Here is an 18,643-nt window from a genome sequence, read left to right as displayed (position 1 = left end):
CCCTGATGCCCTGGTACTTAAGGACCAAGGGCGTACCTGTACACCCGTGAGAATTCCGGTCGTCCGGGGACCAGACTGGGATGCCTGCTGAAATCCTGAGACCTCCCCCATGTCGGCAGGCAGACCAGATTTCAGACCGGCGATCTGCTATGATTCCGGGTCATACGGGTCTCCAGTGACCTGGAAAATAAGGGGGATCGGGGCTTTCCAATACACCCACCATCCCCCAGAAGGTATAGGAGTGAGGTGGCAGGCGTGCCACCCCTCCTATCCCTGCTATTGGTCGGTCAAAAGCGACCAACCAATAGCAGATCTGGGGCAGGGTGGGGGGGTAAATTTCGGTTCCCCCACTCTGCCCACCCACTGTAGTCCGGGCAGAACGAGGGAACTGTGCTGTGACTTGTCACTTACCAGCGGCGATGAGGTGCGGCTCCCTGGTGCAGACTACGGAAGCCGATGAGTTGTTGCCTAGGGCCACAGTTTGGAGATCACTGTGCGGTGGTTTCTAATCTGTGGCCCTCTAGCATGCACGAACAGCAAACGGCTATCTCGCCATGCTGGGAGTTGTAGTTGCCTACCTCCAGCTGTTGCATTAACTACATCTCCCAGCATGTTGCAGTTTTGCAACAGCTGTAGGCACACTGGTTGGAAAATGCTGAGTTAGGTAACAGAACCTATTTCAAGGTTTTCCAATCAGTGTGCCTCCAGCTGTTGCAAAAGTACAACTCCCAGCATGCACAGTCTTTAAGGGCATGCTGGGAGTTGTAGTTTTGCAAAAGCTGGAGTTCTACACTAACACATAATAAAGGGTAAAACACTACATATACACCCCTTACACTGTCCCCCCTCCCCTAGTGCTGGGCGGTATGCTGGTTCATACCGAATGCTGACAATTTTTCCTGCACAATAAAAAAAATTTCCATACTGCAATACCGGTTGGGCCCCCCTCGAATGAATAATTATCAGCCACTGTACTGTACTATTCTGTGCCCAGTCTAAGGATAACTCACCTTCCGACGTTCCCTGTTACCGGCCTCACGGTCCCTCCGTTGCGGTCCTGGGGATGGGAACGTCACAGAGCCGTCAGCCTATCACCGGCCACATCGATGTCCCGCCTCGGCCGGTGATAGGCTGAGCCCACTGTCATGTAAGGAGCCGGCTGGCTTCTTACATGACAATGCACTCAGCCTATCACCGGCCGAGGCGGGACATCGCTGTGGCCGGTGATAAGCTGACGGCTCTGTGACGTTCCCATCCCCAGGACCGCAGCGGAGGGACCATGAGGCTGGTAACGTCGGAAGGTGAGTTAAAGTTTATTTTGTTTATTTTTGCAGCCCGGGCACATGATAGTACAGTAGAGTGCAGCGGCTAATAATTATTTTGGGGGGGAGGCTCCCCCCCAGCTGTTGCAAGACAACAACTCCCAGCATTTCCGGACAGCCACTGACTGTCCAGGCATGCTGGGAGTTTAGCAACAGCTGGAGGCACCCTATTTGGGAATCACTGGCGTAGAATATCCCTATGTCCACCCCCATGCAATCCCTAATCTATTCCACAAATGCGCATGGCGCTCTCTCATTTTGGAGCCCTGTCGTATTTCAAGGAAACCGTTTAGGGCCACATATGGGGTATTTCGGTACTCGGGAGCAATTGTGTTACAAATTTCGGGGGGGGGGGGGGGCTTTTTCTCCTTTTACTCCTTATGAAAAGGAAAAGTTGGGGTCTACACCAGCTTGTTAGTGCAAAAAAAATAAAAATGTTTACAGTAACATGCTGGTGTTGTCCCATACTTTTTTATTTTCACAAGAGGTAAAAGGAAAAAAAACATTTAATTACTTGTCATCTACCTGTGTTTCTGTTGTACCTCACCAGTATATGTTTTTACATGTTTTTATACTATTTTGTAACAATAAAGATTGATATTTCTTAACATATCTTTGCTATATTTGAGTACATTTTATGGTCAACTATGTTGGTGTAGACCCCTCCACTCATGTCTATGGGAGGGGGTGTGATGGCCATAGACGCAGACCATAGACGCAGCTCCCACATAGAATGTGGGTGCTGCAGGGAAATCGCGGGGGGTCCCAGCAGCGGGCCCCCCGCGATCAGACATCTTATCCCCATAAAATGTTTTTGCCCGGTATACCCCTTTAACACCCCAGAGGTGTTTGATGAATTTACATTAACCCCCTTCACGACCCAGCCCATTTTCACCTTCAGGACCTGGGCATTTTTTGAACATCTGACCACTGTTATTTTAAACATTAATAACTCTGGAATGCTTTTACTTATCATTCTGATTCCAAGATTGTTTTTTCGTGACATATTCTTCTTTATGTTATTGGTAAAATTTCACTGATATTTGCATCATTTCTTGGTAAAAAATCTAAAAATTTCATGAAACCTTTGAAAATTTGGCATTTTTCCAACTTTGAAACTCTCTGCTTGTAAGGAAAATGGATATTTAAAATAAATTACATATTGTTTCACATATACACTTTGTCTACTTTATGTTTGCATCAAAAAATTGACGCATTTTTACTTTTGGAAGACATCAGAGGGCTTCAAAGTTCAGCAGCAATTTTCCAATTTTTCTCAAGATTTTCAAAATCGTACTTTTTCAGGGACCAGTTCAGTTTTGAAGTGGATTTTAAGGGTCTTCATATTAGAAATACCCCATAAATTACCCCATTATAAAAACTGCAACCCCCAAAGTATTCAAAATGACATTCAGTAAGTGTTTTAACCCTTTAGGTGTTTCACAGGAATAGCAGCAAAGTGAAGGAGAAAATTCGAAATCTTCATTTTTTACACTCACATGTTCTTGTAGACCCAATTTTTGAATTTTTACAAGGGGTAAAAGGAGAGAAATCACCCTAAAATGTGTAACCCAATTTCTCTCAAGTAAGTAAACACCTCATATGTGTATGTCAAGTGTTCAGCGGGCGCAGTAGAGGGATCAGAACGGAAGGAGCGACAATGGGATTTTGGAGAGTGAGTTTTTCTGAAAGGGTTTTTGGGAGGCATGTCACATTTAGAAAGCCCCTATGGTGCCAGAACAGTGGAACCCCCCACATGTGACCCCATTTTGGAAACTACACCCCTCATGGAATTAAATAAGGGGTGCAGTGAGCATTTACACCCCACAGGCGTTTGACAGATATTTTTCATTTTCACAGACCACTGTTCCAAAAATCTATCATACACCAGTGGGGTGTAAATGCTCACTGCACCCCTTATTACATTCCATGAGGGGTGTAGTTTCCAAAATGGGGTCACATATGGATATTTATTGTTTTGCGTTTATGTCAGAACTGCTGTAACAATCAGCCACCCCTGTGCAAATCACCTCAAATGTACATGGCGCACTCTCCCTTCTGGGCCTTGTTGTGCGCCCCCAGAGCACTTTGCTCCCACATATGGGGTATCTCCGTACTCAGGTGAAATTGCATTACAAATTTTGAAGGTCTTTTTTACCTTTTACCTCTTGTGAAAATGAAAAGTATGCGGCAACACCAGCATGTCAGTGTAAAAAATTTAATTTGTATACACTAACATGCTGGTGTAGACCCCAACTTCACCTTTTCATAGGGGTTAAAGAAAAAAAAGCCCCCCAAAATTTGTAAGGCAATTTCTATGAGATACCCCATATGTGTCCCAAAACTGTTGCCCTGAAATACGACAGGGCTCCAAAGTGAGAGCGCCATGCGCATTTGAGTCCTAAATTAGGGATTTGCATAGGGGTGGACATAGGGGTATTCTACACCAGTGATTCCCAAACAGGGTGCCTCCAGCTGTTGCAAAACTCCCAGCATGCCTGGACAGTCAATGGCTGTCCGGTAATACTGGGAGTTGTTTTGCAACAGCTGGAGGCTCCGTTTTGGAAACAGTAGCGTATCAGACGTTTTTTGTTTTTATTGGGGAGGGGAGGGGGGCTGTGTAGGGGTATGTGTATATGTAGTGTTTTTTACTTTTTTATTTAAGGTTAGTGTAAGTGTAGTGTAGTGTTTTTAGGGTACAGTCACACGGGCAGAGGTTCACAGCAAGTTTGCCGCTGGGAGCTTGAGCTGCAGCGCAAAATTTGCGCCATCTCAAACTTGCAGCACTCACTGTAAACCTCCGCCCATGTGAGTGTACCCTGTACATTCACATTGGGGGGAGGGGGGGGGACAAACATCCAGCTGTTGCAAAACTACAACTCCGAGCATGCCCTTTGGCTCTTCCGTGCATGCTGGGAGTTGTAGTTTTGCAACAGCTGGAGGCACACTGGTTGCGAAACACGGAGTTAGATAACAAACTGGTGTTTCGCAACCAGTGTGCCTTCAGCTGTTGCAAAAACTACAAATCTCAGCATGCGCATGGGACTTGTAGTTATGCAACAGCTAGAGGCATACTGCTACAACTCCCAGCATGCCCTTTGGCTGTCCGTGCATGCTGGGGGTTGTAGTTATGCAACAGCTGAAGGCACACTGGTTGCAAAACACTTGAAAGTTTATTACTTAACTTAGTGTTTCCAAACCAGTGTGCCTCCAGCTGTTGCAAAACTACAACTCCCAGCATGCATGGTCTGTCAGTGCATGCTGGGAGTTATAGTTTTGCAACAGCTGGAGGCACACGGGTTGGGAAACACGGAGTTAGGAAATGGACAATGTTTCCCAACTAGTGTGCCTCCAGTTGTTGCAAAACTACAACTCCCAGCATGCCCAGACTGCCCAGGCATGCTGGAAGTTGTAGTTCGGCAATATCTGAAGGATCAGATGTTGCCAAGCTACAACTTCCAGCATGCTTTGGCAGTCTGGTATGCTGGGAGTTGTAGTTTTGCAACATCTGGAGGTCCACAGTTTGGAGAAGACTGTATAATGGTCTCCAATCTGTGCTCTTCCAGATGTTACAGAACTACAACTCCCAGCATGCCTGGACAGACTGAGCATGCTGAGATTTGTAGTTTTGCAACATCTGGAAGAGCACAGATTGGAGACAATTATAGAGTGGTCTCCAAACTGTGGACCTCCAGATGTTGCAAAACTACAACTCCCAGCATGCCCAGAAAGCCAAAGGCTGTCTGGGCATGCTGGGAGTTGCAGTTTTGAAACTCCCAGAGGCAGCGGTGAGATCGCTTTACAGCGATCTCACTGCTGCCAATGAAGATGCCGCCCTGCTGCTGGAAACTCACCGAGGGGGATGCACCACCGCCGGGACTGCCTGGAGGACGCCGCTCGCGCCGGGACCTCTTGGGACACCGCATGGCCGGGTAAGTGACGCCGGGGGACGGGTAAGGGACACCGCGCTGCTAAGTATTCTCATAGCGAAACGCTGCTATCAGCTAGTCAGATTTGACTAGCTAATAGCAGCGATCGCTGGGGGGGGTGGGGGATGAAACCCCCGAGGTCGCATGGTAAGATGACTGGCTATCTGTGATAGCCACCATCTTACCGGGCGCTAGATGCCGTGAGTAGCGGCAAAAATGTTCATGACGTACCTGTATGTCATTGGTCGGGAACACCTTTCCACTCATGACGTACAGGTATGTCATAGGTCGGGAAGGGGTTAAAGTCGGATGGGAAAATGAAAAAACTTTTTTTTTTACTAAAATGCTGGTGTTACCGGAAATTTTTCATTTTCACAAGGGAAAATAAGGGAACAAGCCCCCCCCCCAAAAAAATTTGTAACCCCATTTCTTCTGAGTAAGAACATACCCCATATGTGGATGTAAAGTGCTCTGCAGGCGCACTACAATGCTCAGAAGAGAAGCAGCGCCATTGGGCTTTTGAAGAGAAAATTTGTCCGGAATTGAATGCCACGTGTGTTTACAAATCCCCCATCATGCCAGAACAATGCACCCCACCACATGTGACCCCCATTTTGGAAACTACACCCCTCACATAATGTAATAAGGGGTACAGTGAGCATTTACGCCTCACAGGTGTCTGACAGATTTTTGGATTGGAACAGTGGTCAGTGAAAATGAAAAATTTAATTTTTCATTTGCACAGCCCACTGTTCCAAAGATCTGTCAAACACCAGTGGGGTGTAAATGCTCACTGCACCCCTTATTAAATTCTGTGAGGGGTGTAGTTTCCAAAATGGGGTCACATGTGGGGGGGTCCACTGTTCTGGCACCACGGGGGGCTTTGTAAACGCACATGGCTTCCATTCCAAATAAATTCTCTCTCCAAAAGCTCAATGGCGCTCCTTCTCTTCTGAGCATTGTAGTTCGCCCGCAGAGCATTTTACGTCCTAACATTTTACGTCCTAACATACTCCGAAGAAATGGGGCTACAAATTTTGGGGGGCATTTTCTCCCATTACCCTTTGTAAAAATTGTAAATTTGAGAAAACAAACTCCACTTTAGTGAAATTTTTTTTATTTTATTTACACATCCAACTTTAATGAAAAGTCGTCAAACACCCTTAGGGTGTTAAGGCTCGCTGGACCCCTTGGGTTTACAATAACATGTGAGCATAAAAAATTTAGATTTTGAATTTTCTCCTTCACTTTGCTGCTATTCCTGTGAAACACCTAAAGGGTTAACACACTTTTCTGAATGTCATTTTCAATGCTTTGAGGGGTGCGGTTTCTATAATGGGGTCATTTATTGGGTATTTCTAATATGAAGGCCCTTAAAATCCACTTCAAACCTAAATTGGCCCTAAAAAATTCAGATTTTGAAAATTTTGCGAAAAATTTGAAAATTGCTGCTGAACTTTGAAGCCCTCTGATGTCTTCCAAAAATAAAAAGATGCCAACATAAAGTGGACATATTGTATATGTGAATCAATATAAAATGTATTTGGTATGTCTATTTTCTTTACAAGCAGAGAGCTTCAAAGTTAGAAAAATGCTAAATTTTTTAATTTTTCATGAAAATTTACCACTATGTTAAAGTAGAATATGTCACGAAAAAACTATCTCGGAATCAAATGAATTAGTAAAAGCATCCCAGAGTCATTAATGCTTTAAGTGACGGTGGTCAGATGTGCAAAAATGCTCTGGTCCTTAAGGTGAAAATGGGCTTGGTCCTTAAGGGGTTAAATAAAACATTATGGAATGACAATAAGGGCTCCAGTCCTTAGAAGTCCAAGTTACTCATTCACAACACCTCTGCAAACAAAGGGGAAGGGGACAGGCGATCAATGGCACTTAATGGGTGCCATACCACCAAATTTTATTCTGGCGAGCATCTGGAAATGGTCAGGACAGAGACGATTTGTAATGGAGGTGCCACCTGTGTCTAGATGGTGGGCAAGGAAGAAGTGCAAGCAGCTTGTGCCTGTCAGCAGATCATATGATCCTCTCTATTGGTGGTCTGTGTGGATTTTCTGGAGCCTGTTTTCCATGTGTGTGCCCTTATGTAACCACTACTCCCAACACCTCCTAATAACTTGGTCAGAATGGCCCAGAAAGTGGCTGGTTCGTCAATCGTCAAGGCATGTCTAGCAGTCAACAATGTCTCATAAGGGAGTAAACTACCCTTAAGTAGCTTACGCCCTTATGAGACATAGGGGGGAGCCTTTTTTATAGGACAGCACTTTTATGTCCTCTTGTGGCAAGACACAGTGTATAGTCAGACCACACCTGTGATCATTTACATATCTGTCTGAGACATAACTGTATGCTTAGTTTTGCAGAAATATGACAATTCTTTCTTGGTGGGTTATGTTTTTTTGCAACAAAAAAAAAATTTCTATTGCAAAACAGAACTTTCTTTTCAAAGAACTCTATGGGGGAGATTTATCAAAACCTGTCCAGAGGAGAAGTTGCCCATAGCAACCAATCAGCTTGCTTCTTTCTCTGCAAAAATAGAAGAAGTGATCTGATTGGTTGCTATGGGCAACTCAGCAACTTTTCCTCTGGACAGGTTTTGATAAATCTCCCCCTATAACCTTATATGAAATGTGTACAATAATGATGTAATGCACAAAAGCATAATTATTATTTTTTTTTGTCTGGGGTGAAAAGTGACCGACAGGTGATAAAATTGTAGCAGCTCTTATTTTCTAAAGAAAAAAAAAATACCTTAGAGACCTCTCCATTTGATTAAAAATTGAGACATGTCATTTCTATGTACACTTTTATTTCAAAGATCAATGGTACAGAAATAGATGTTATGGCTTGTTGCAAATATTTCTATAGAAAGGCACAGGGATAACAATTGGTCCACCAAGTAACAAAAATGCCTACAGATTACATAGAGACATTCTGATGCAAACCATGTGACACTGTGTTGAAACAGTTATTCTTCTACATATTGTGGGCATCCTTATGTACTTTGTTTAGATAATAAGGCAGGCTTACCAGCAGTGCCATGAAACACATCATAACATTACAACCATTGAAGATTTATCAACGCTGGTATGAATGAAAGTGGAGCAGTCTTTCTATGTTCATGTGGGCCCTTGGGCGACAGAGCCTTTGTGGAAGTAAGAGCCCTTATACATGGGGGGGTTATTATCCACTCTGGCAGATATTTTTCTATGTAAAAGGGCCAAAGAGTACTTGGTTGACTGGGTTGTTTTGGCCCACATGGATCAGTCAGTTGGACCCTATTGTGTTATGATGGGCTCTGTCAATGTCAGTTGTGTTGAAGTTAACAATACAGCTGCATAGTGCGCTATTCTTCTTATGAAATATGGAGAAACTACCAATGAAGGCTCCAAACTTCTGACAATAGTGTGTACACATAGTATAACATCATGTAATACCATGTTGGTATTATTTGTTCACTACATTGTGGTATTATTTGGTCACTGTATGATCATATTAGTTGTTCACTATACGGTGGTCATATTTGCTCACTGTATGGTGGTAATTGGTTACTGTACTGTGGCCTTTTTTGGCCACTGTATGTTGGTCTTATTTGGTCACTATACGGTGGTATTATTTGGTCGCTGTATGGTGGTATTATTTGATCATTCTATGGTAATATTAGTAGGTCACTGTATGATATTATTATTCTGTCACTAAATTATGGCATTATTTGGTCACTGTTTGGTGATAATATATGGTCCCAATATGGTGATGTAATTTTAAGATATAATAAACTCATTATTCCATTATATAATCAAACCCGCACATAGGTATTTAGGGTGGGCTTTTGAGGTCCGGTTTTGTCACCACCCTTGTTAATCAATAAATAATTTTAACTAGTAACCATAAAGAGCGTGGGTCAGCACTTATCGGTTCTTCATATTGGTAGACGTCTGACGCTGTGAGTGCTGACCCACACTCTTTATGCTTACTAGTTTCTTATTGGATTTTCTGTCTTTATGTGATGTAGCACCCCGTGGAAGTCACCTCAGTTACATGGACTAAGTAACCCCACTGGTGTATATGGGCTTGACGCATTGTAGTAGCTGCCCATTACCAATATGTGCTCTCCTCCTTCACTTTTCTACAATAGATTGAATAATAAATTGAACATGGCCAATGAGACATTGACCAATTACAAAATATATATTAATTGCAAATGCTCATAATGCCTTTTTCCAAAATATGCCTCCAGTTTTCTATGCAAAAGGAGGCACAGGGAGCAGAATCAAAGTCCCAAAATGGTGGTGTTTCTTTCCTTAGTTATTCCTATTGTGTAATAACATTATGAGAAACAGTGGATACTGAGCAGTCATTTTAGCATTCTCGTCCATTCATTGCATAGGAAACTCTTCATTTCTACATACACCTTACTATACTGAATGCCAATGCCCAGGGCACCAGTGTAGCAACCTAAATAGTGTTGCTTTTAGGTGGTCATTTCTTCCTAAAGTATTGGGGGGGAAAAAGTATTTAGTTAGCCACCAATTGTGCAAGTTCTCCCACTTAAAAAGATGAGAGAGGCCTGTCATTTTCATCATAGGGATACCTCAACTATGAGAGACATAATGAGAAAAAAAAATCCATGAAATCGTAACAAGCCTACAAACAAGCAAGATTTCTGGCTCTCACAGACCTGTAACTTCTTCTTTAAGAGTCACCTCTGTCCTCCACTTGTTACCTGTATTAATGGCACCTGTTTGAGGCTGTAGACAGGTGTCTTTTATACTGATAACAAGTTCAAACAGTCACACTCCAAACTCCACTATGGCCAAGACCAAAGATCTGTCAAAGGACACCAGAAACAAAATTGTAGACCGGCACCAGGCTGGGAAGACTGAATCTTCCATAGGCAATCAGCTTGGTGTGAATAAATCAACCGTGGGAGCAATTATTACAAAATGGAAGTCATACAAGACCACAATATTACTCTATCTGGGGCACCGCGCAAGTGGTGTCAAAATGATCACCAAAACGGTGAGCAAAAATCCCAGAACCACACAGGGGGACCTAGTGAATAATCTGCAGAGAGCTGTGACCAAAGTGACGAAGGCTACCATCAGTAACACACTACGCCGCCAGGGACTCAAATCATGTAGTGCCAGATGTGTCCCCCTGCTTAAGCCAGTACATGTCCGAGCTTGTCTGAAGTTTACTAAAGAGCATTTGGATGATCCAGAAGAGGATTGGGAGAATGTCATATGGTCAGATGAAACCAAAGTAGAACTTTTTGGGAAAAGCTCAACACTTTGTGTTTGTAGGAGAAAGAATGCTGAGTTGCATCCAAAGAACACCATACCTACTGTGAAGCATGGGGTGGAAACATCATGCTTTGGGGCTGTTTCTGCTAAGGTACCAGGATGACTGACCCATGTAAGTGTAAGCCTGTTAAGGCTGTGTTTGTGGGAGGGGCCTGTGTATACATAAACACCCTCCAGCTCACAGGCAGGGCATGTCCTACTTTTCACGAGAGTGAGGACGTCACAGTTGAATTTCCGCCACGCCAAGTTACGGGTGGCTGCGCTCACTTGTTTGCAGGATGAAGATCACGGGCGGCAGACTGGAATTCGTGGGGAGCAAGCATGTGGCTGGGAGTGTAATGCTGGCCGCAGGCATGTGAGTATTCCGGTCGACAGTGGATGACCTCTCTAGATAAGGAAAGGTTGTTGCTGCACCGGTGTGATCCGCTGCACAGCCCACCTTCTGGGTCCCTTGTGGCAGTGGAATGGGGGCTAGGAGGCAGCAGACCTCTGCGCAAACTAACCTGGAATTCACTGGTGGGTGCATTTCAGTAAGCGGTTACATATTGCTTGCTTCGGTGCTTCCATTTGCGAAGCACATGGTGGGTCCTGACGTTTAGAGTAGTAAGAGAAAGGAGGGGTGTTTGAGGCAAAGCACGCTATCCCATCCCTCCTGACACACTGTGACGAGCGCACCAACGGTGGACATGGCATCTTCTGTAGGGCTTGCTGCTTAGACTTCAGCTTTAGCACACTAATAAATCTTATTTCAGGTGCAATATAGTCATGTCAATATTGTTCTGTCACATATATACTGTCTCTTCATAGAGCATATGCCTCACCTGTAGTTACGAATTAGTATCCCATTCTTTATCGGTACGTCATGATAAAAAAAAAAAAAACTTACAGCACCACTCTTTAAAGGGGTACTCCAGTGGAAAACAAATTATTTTTTTTTTAATCAACTGGTGCCAGAAAGTTAAACAGATTTGTTAAATACTTAAATCTTAATCCTTCCAGTATTTATTAGCTGCTGAATTCTACAGAGGAAATTATTTTCTTTTTGGAACACAGAGCTCTCTGCTGACACCATGACCACAGTGCTCTCTGCTGACACCTCTGTCAATTTTAAGAACTTTCCAATCATGTGGTCATGATGTCAGCAGAGAGCACTGTGTTCGAAAAAGAAAAGAATTTCCTCTGTAGTATTCAGCAGCTAATAATTACTGGAAGGATTAAGTAATTTACAAATCTGTTTAACTTTCTGGCACCAGTTGATTTAAAAAAAAAAAGTTTTCCACCGAAGTACCCCTTTAACCTTGTACTCTACCCTCAAATACGTTTGATCATATATTGTTTCATATGTTATCGTACAGTATTTACGTTTACTATATCACAGCCAGCCATTCACTTACTTATACTTACGTACAACTTACATTATTACGTCTGCAGGGGGATGCACCTTATAGGTTATTATTACTGACCCGTCTTCAGGGCAATGACGCCTCAATATTGGTGGTTGTATACCGTTATCTATGCCTCGTCTGCAGGGGGAAGCACCACATAGGTTGTTGTTGCTGACACGTCTTCAGAGCAACAATATTTCGATGCAGTGGGGGTTTTATCTGTTGTGCCTGCCACGTCGGCAGGGAGTGGTCTATCATACGTTATTGTTACTGACACACATCTCCAGGTCAATAACATTTCATTTTACAGATGCTGGCATACTCGTGTTTGCCATGGCGGTAGGGAGATACTGGGCATGACCCGTCACTTACAGGAATAGGGTTATCACAAAGCCATACCAAATAACGGTTTTACATGTTAGTTCTTTTTGAGTTTTTGGACCTTTTACAGGCATTTCCCCTATGGCTCCTTATAAGCTAATACGGCAAGGTTTGCCTCATTCGCACAGGTATGGTTACATTGCTTGGCAGCCAGGGACACTGATTTAACACAGTTACACACATGTCCCTCCACATTGTTGCATGCTTCGTCATGTGAGGGAACATGGTATTTTGTAAACACCATAGCCAATGTTGTCAAATGCCCGGGGTCAGGACGAGGTACATAATCAGTTCTTGTTACTACTGTTTTTTTGGCCCACTATAGGCGTGCCCACGGTCGTGGTTTTGGGCACAAATCTAACCACTGTAAGTACGCTTATGATTATTTGTTGTTATTATTATTGTGGCTGTTGTTCTATTCCTCTTATTTGTATCATTAATTCGGTGATTAGTCTCAGGTATGTACCTTACGCTTATAGCCACGACCACAAGTGTAAGCCTGTTAAGGCTGTGTTTGTGGGAGGGGACGAGTGTTTACATAAATACCCTGCCTTTGAGCAGTCATACTTTTCACGAGACCCACCCAACCCTCCCATATTCTTATCATTCTCTATTGGGTAGGCCCACTATAGGCGTGACCACGGTTGCGGTTTTGGGCACACATCTAACCTCTGTAAGTATGCTTATGATTGTTTGTTGTTACTGTTATTATTATTATTATTAATATTGTTGTTGTTCTATTCCTCGTATTTGTATCATTAATATGGTGATTAGTCTCTTCTGGAAGAAAGAAGAGACAGAGGGGATATGATAGAGACTTTTAAATACATAAAGGGAATCAACACGGTAAAGAAGGAGAGCATATTTAAAAGAAGAAAAACTACCACAAGAGGACATAGTTTTAAATTAGAGGGGCAGAGGTTTAAGAGTAATATCAAGAAGTATTACTTTACTGAGAGAGTAGTAGATGCATGGAATAGCCTTCCTTCAGAAGTGGTCACTGCAAATACAGTGAAGGAGTTTAAGCATGCATGGGATAAGCATAAGGCTATCCTTCATATATGATAGATATAGACATAAGGTTATCCTTCATATAAGATAGGGCCAGGGACTATTGATAGGATTCAGATTATTGGGCAGACTGGATGGGCCAAATGGTTCTTATCTGCCGACGCATTCTATGTTTCTATAGCCACGACCACAAAGGAAAGAATGAATGGGGCCATGTATCGTTATATTTTATGTGAAAACCACCTCCCATCAGCAAGGGCATTGAAGATGAAATGTGGCTGGGTCTTTCAGTATATGACAAACACACCACCAGGGCAACGAAGGAGTGGCTTCGTAAGAAGCATTTCAAGGTCCTGGAGTAGCCTAGTCAGTCTCCAGATCTCAATCCCATAGAAAACCTTTGGAGGGAGTGGAAAGTCCATGTTGCCCAGCAACAGCCCCAAAAAATCACTGCCCAAGAGGAGATCTGCATGGAGGAATGGGCCAAAATACCAGCAACAGTGTGTGAAAACCTTGTGAAGACTTACAGAAAACTTTTGACCTCTGTCATTGCCATCAAAGGATACATAACAAAGTATTGAGATGAACTTTTGTTATTGACCAAATACTTATTTTACACCATAATTTGCAAATAAATTCCTTAAAAATCAGACAATGTGATTTTATGGATTTTTTTTTTCATTATGCCTCTCATAGTTGAGGTATACCTATGATGAAAATTAAAGGCCTCTCTCATCTTTTTAAGTGGGAGAACTTGCACAATTGGTGGCTGACTAAATACTTTTTTCCCCCCACTATAATACAGAATTATCACGTTTTAGGCAATCTAATGTGTATTCATATGATACATAGAAAAGATTTATATAGTGTCTTAGTGGTTTTATTGATTCTAGTGGTAATACATTGTTGCTACACAGGGTAAGCTTACATTAATATCAGTACATGAAAAATGAATTACAAGGGCCCAGGAGAACAAGCACCATAAATTCTTGTCCTTGTGTTGGAGACAAGATAGTGCTTTATGGCAGTCATCCTGTGTTCTGCCTCTTATTTATAGAGTGTATACAGTAGCTATTTCTTATGGTCCTGTGTGGCATCAATATAACCGATCCTTTGAGACGCTTCTATGTGATAGCTATTACATTCAAGATGAATTATCCTCATCTCAGTTGAAGTGACCTTTACCCAACAACACCCTGCAATTCATTAACCTGTCCTCCTTTAGCCTTAAAAAAGTTTTACAGTAGAATGTATTATCATTCTGAAAAAAACTTTTTTCATTAGGGACAGCATCTATAAAAAAAAATTATATATTTTGTATCGTATAGTCAATGTGATCATACAGGGCTGCAAAAATAGTGACTCTGCTAACTGTTAACCTCTTAAGGACCCGGGACGTATGGGTACGTCCTGGGTCCCGGTCCTGCGATATAACGCGGGGTCACACGGTGACCCCGCATCATATAACGGCGGGCCCGGCTAATAGCCGCGCACTATTAACCCTTTAGCCGCGCGCTCAAAGCTGAGCCGCGTGGCTAAAAACGAAAGTAAAAGTTCCCGGTTAGCTAAGGGAGCTGTTCGGGATCACCGCGGTATAATCGCGAACAGCTGTAGCACAGGAGGAGGTCTTCTTACCTTCTCCTGCGCTGCCGGTCGCCGAATGAATGCTTCAAGCCTGAGATCCAGGCTTGAGCATTCAATCGCCGAAAACACTGATTGATCCATTCCTATGGAGATGCATCAATCAGTGTAAAAGATCAGTTAATGCAATGTTATAGCCCCCTAAAGGAGCTATAATATTGCATAAGAAAAGTGTAAAAAAAAAATCATTAACCCTTCCAATTATCCCTTCCCCTAATAAAAGTTTGAATCACCCGGCATTTCCAAGAATAAAAAAAACACAGTGTAAATAAAAATAAACATGTGGTATTGACGCATGTGGAAATGTCCGAATTATAAAAATATACTGCTTTTTAAACCGCACGTTCAATGGCGTATGCACAAAAAAATTCCAAAGTCCAAAATAGCGCTTTTTTGATCATATAAATTGAATATATATTGAATAAATAGTCTGATCAGAACAAAAATGGTATCGCTAAAAACTTCAGATCACGGTGCAAAAAATGAGCCCTCATAGCACCCTGAACACAGAAAAATAAAAAAGTTAGAGGGGTCAGAAGATGACCATTTTAAACGTATAAATTTTCCTGCATGTATTCATGATTTTTTTCTGAAGTGATACAAAATCAAACCTATACAAGTAGGATATCATTTTAACCATATGGATCTACAGAATAACGATAAGGTGTCATTTTTGCCGAAACAAGGACTGCGTAAAAACGGAAGCCCCCAAAACTTACAAAATAGTGTTTTGTCGCACATTGATTTTTTTTTCCCGTTTCACCGTAAATTTTGGGGTAAAATGACTAATGTCATTACAAAGCAGAATTAGTGACGCAAAAAATAAGCCATCATATAGAATTTTAGGTGAAAATTTTTAAGAGTTATGATTTTTTAAAGTTAAGGAGGAAAAATTGAAAATGAAAAAACGGAAAAAAGCCCGGGTCCTTAAGGGGTTAATAGTTTACTCGGCTAACTGTAAAGAAATATGCTGCAAAATGAGATATTAATCTACCATAAAGCAAGTCATCAATCAGTAGTTTTCTACGCATACTAAAAAAGTGTTTTTCCATCATAGTGATGGGACCCTCCTAAAGTGCTATATATCTGGCTACTGGGAGACCCCTATTTCCTTGTGGGACATCATTTTTTTGACTTTGCTAATTTACATTATTTAGGTTGTCAGCTACTGATTCTTTTGGATCAAGTGAGAACAAGTCAGAGTTTTTCCAGGCAATCGATGACTGATGTACAAAAAAGGTAAAAATGCAATAAATATTTAATCATTAATAATACATTATTAAGATTGGTGAAAGTTGTTTCCATCAGTATGCATTGCCATTGGCAAGTACTCACCCAGTTTTCATGTCTTACTGTATAATACCACGAGCCTCCATTTCTTCCCTGGTGATATTTCATCTTTTATTCTCCTGAAACAGTGAAACAAGCCCTTTAAAATATTGTGACTAATAAATATTTCTTGTGTCTAGTAAATCTCACTTGTTGTTGGAAAGACCTGTGGAAACAGCCCTAATGCTGAGCGTGGCGGGTGTACGCTCTCTGATGCTTAACCAATGGAATACATCCCTAGAGCAGAATGCCAAAAGACTGGACTCCCTTTCTGAATGTAAGTGATGATGTACATATCTCTATCTCTCACTAATAATATAGCAAAAAATTGGGGAGGTGGGAGATCAATCTTAAAATCACTTTAGTTTCTTTTAGGACCTTGATATTAATAGCCTATGCTTTGGCTAGGCCAATTATATCAGTACTGTAGGGATCCAACTCCCAGCTGCCACCCCCATGAATCAGCTGACTAAAGGAGCTGTAATGTTGTAGCCAAGGCACAATACTATACCAAATGTGGTGAATAGGCCACAGGTTCTTTTATATAACTGATTAGAGGAAGTGCTGAGATTAATCACCTGGCTGATCTGATTTTGATGGCCAGTTCAAAAGACATTAATATCAAAGTCCAAGAAATCCCCAGAAGTAAAAAAATGTTTTCAAGTCAACTGGTGCCAGAAAGTTATACAGATTTGCAAATTACTTCAAATTAAAATCTTAAATCTTCCAGTACTTATCAGCTGCTGTATACTACAGAGGAAGTTGATTAGCTCCTGCTTTGGACACTTCCTGACATGGACAGAGGTATCAGCAGAGAGCACTGTGGTCAGACTAACAAGGACTACACAACTTTCTCTGGAGCATACAGCAGCTGGAAGTACTGGAAAGATTAAGATTTTTAAAAAGAAGTAGTTTAGAAATCTGTTTAACTTTCTGGCACCAGTTGATTTGAAAAAAAAAATGTTTTCATCTGGAGTACCCCTTTAAAATATGTCCACCATTTTATATATCTGAGCATTACTGGCTTGTTCTAATTGATTTATCTAAATATCTTCCATACTTATTCATTTACCTTGTCAGGTCTGTTAGCTCTTGGCAAGACGACAGGACAAACAGTGCATAACCAGCAAAAACTGTTGAGCGATTCTGGAAGGAAAGTCAGGGGTAAGTGTAACTGCTCTGGTACTACATTATTGAACCCAACGGCCATACATGCCGTTATAATGTTCCGTTATGAAAACCCCTAAAAACGGCCATTACAAAATCCCATACGGCCTTTACAAAATCTTATTAAAGTTTATGGGCTTTTTACATTATCCGTTTTAAACCCGTCATAGCCCGTTATTAAAGGGGTACTCCGCCCCTGGCATCTTATCCCCTATCCAAAGGATAGGGGATAAGATGTTAGATCGCCGTGGTCCCGCTGCTGGGGACCCCGGAGATCACCGCTGCGGCACCCCGCCATCATTACTGCACAGAGCGAGTTCGCTCTGTGCGTAATGACGGGCGATACAGGGGCCGGAGCAGCGTGACGTCATGGCTCCGCCCCTCATGATGTCACGGCCCGTCCCCTTAATTCAAGTCTATGGCAGGGGGCGTGACGACCGCCACGCCCCCTCCCCATAGACTTGTATTGACAGGGGCGGGCTGTGACGTCACGAGGGGCGGACCATGACATAACGATGCTCCGGCCCCTGTATTGCCCGTCATTACGTGCAGAGCGATCTCACTCTGCGCAGTAATGATAGCGGGGTGCTGCAGCAGCGATCCCCGGGGTCCCCAGCAGCGGCACCGCGGCGATTCTGACATCTTATCCCCTATCCTTTGGATAGGGGATAAGATGTCTAGGGGCGGAGTACCCCTTTAATAACGGACGTTGTTTGTGACTGGAGAAAAAACGGTACATGCACTATTTTACTGTCTGCAGGGATGCTTAATTTTTATTTTTGTTATGCATTGGGGCAATACAAGTATGTGTTACAAAGGTGTGCTTATCATGTCCAGGCTATACAGGAGCATAAAATATCTAGCGTATCTGTGCACTTGCAAATCTCTGCATATCAACCAATCACAGTACAGCTTTCATCCTTCCAGAGCAGAAGCGAAAGGGGTTTAAAAAATGTTTTAAAATTGCTTGGATTTAAATAAAGGGGTAAGGACCCTTATAGACAGTCTGACCCCATTCCCTATTCACTCAGCATGGGCACCTTTCTAAACCGATAGCGGAGTACCAGTACCTTTGGCATCCTTATTCCAGCAAGATGCCGCTGATAGGCGATGTCTCTATTCTGAGGACTAAGGGCCCTATTACACAGAGCTCTGGT

The 18,643-nt window shown here is 42.6% G+C and overlaps 1 protein-coding gene across 1 annotated transcript in view; it reads left to right on the top strand.

The window, feature by feature from the left end:
* The window catches only part of CFAP46 (cilia and flagella associated protein 46), a 236,144-nt gene extending 219,563 nt beyond the window's left edge, over positions 1–16,581 (top strand). Inside the window, exons 57-58 of the mRNA XM_056529249.1 lie at positions 16,148–16,228; positions 16,458–16,581. Of these exons, the coding sequence (XP_056385224.1) occupies positions 16,148–16,228; positions 16,458–16,462 (86 nt within the window). The 3' untranslated portion in view covers positions 16,463–16,581. The remainder of the gene's footprint in view (positions 1–16,147; positions 16,229–16,457) is intronic.
* Positions 16,582–18,643: the final 2,062 nt, after the last annotated feature.

This window comes from Hyla sarda, chromosome 7, assembly GCF_029499605.1.
Source record: "Hyla sarda isolate aHylSar1 chromosome 7, aHylSar1.hap1, whole genome shotgun sequence".
NCBI lineage: Eukaryota > Metazoa > Chordata > Amphibia > Anura > Hylidae > Hyla > Hyla sarda.
The sequence above is the reverse complement of the archived record's forward strand: the minus strand, read 5'-3'. Positions and strand labels throughout refer to the sequence as shown.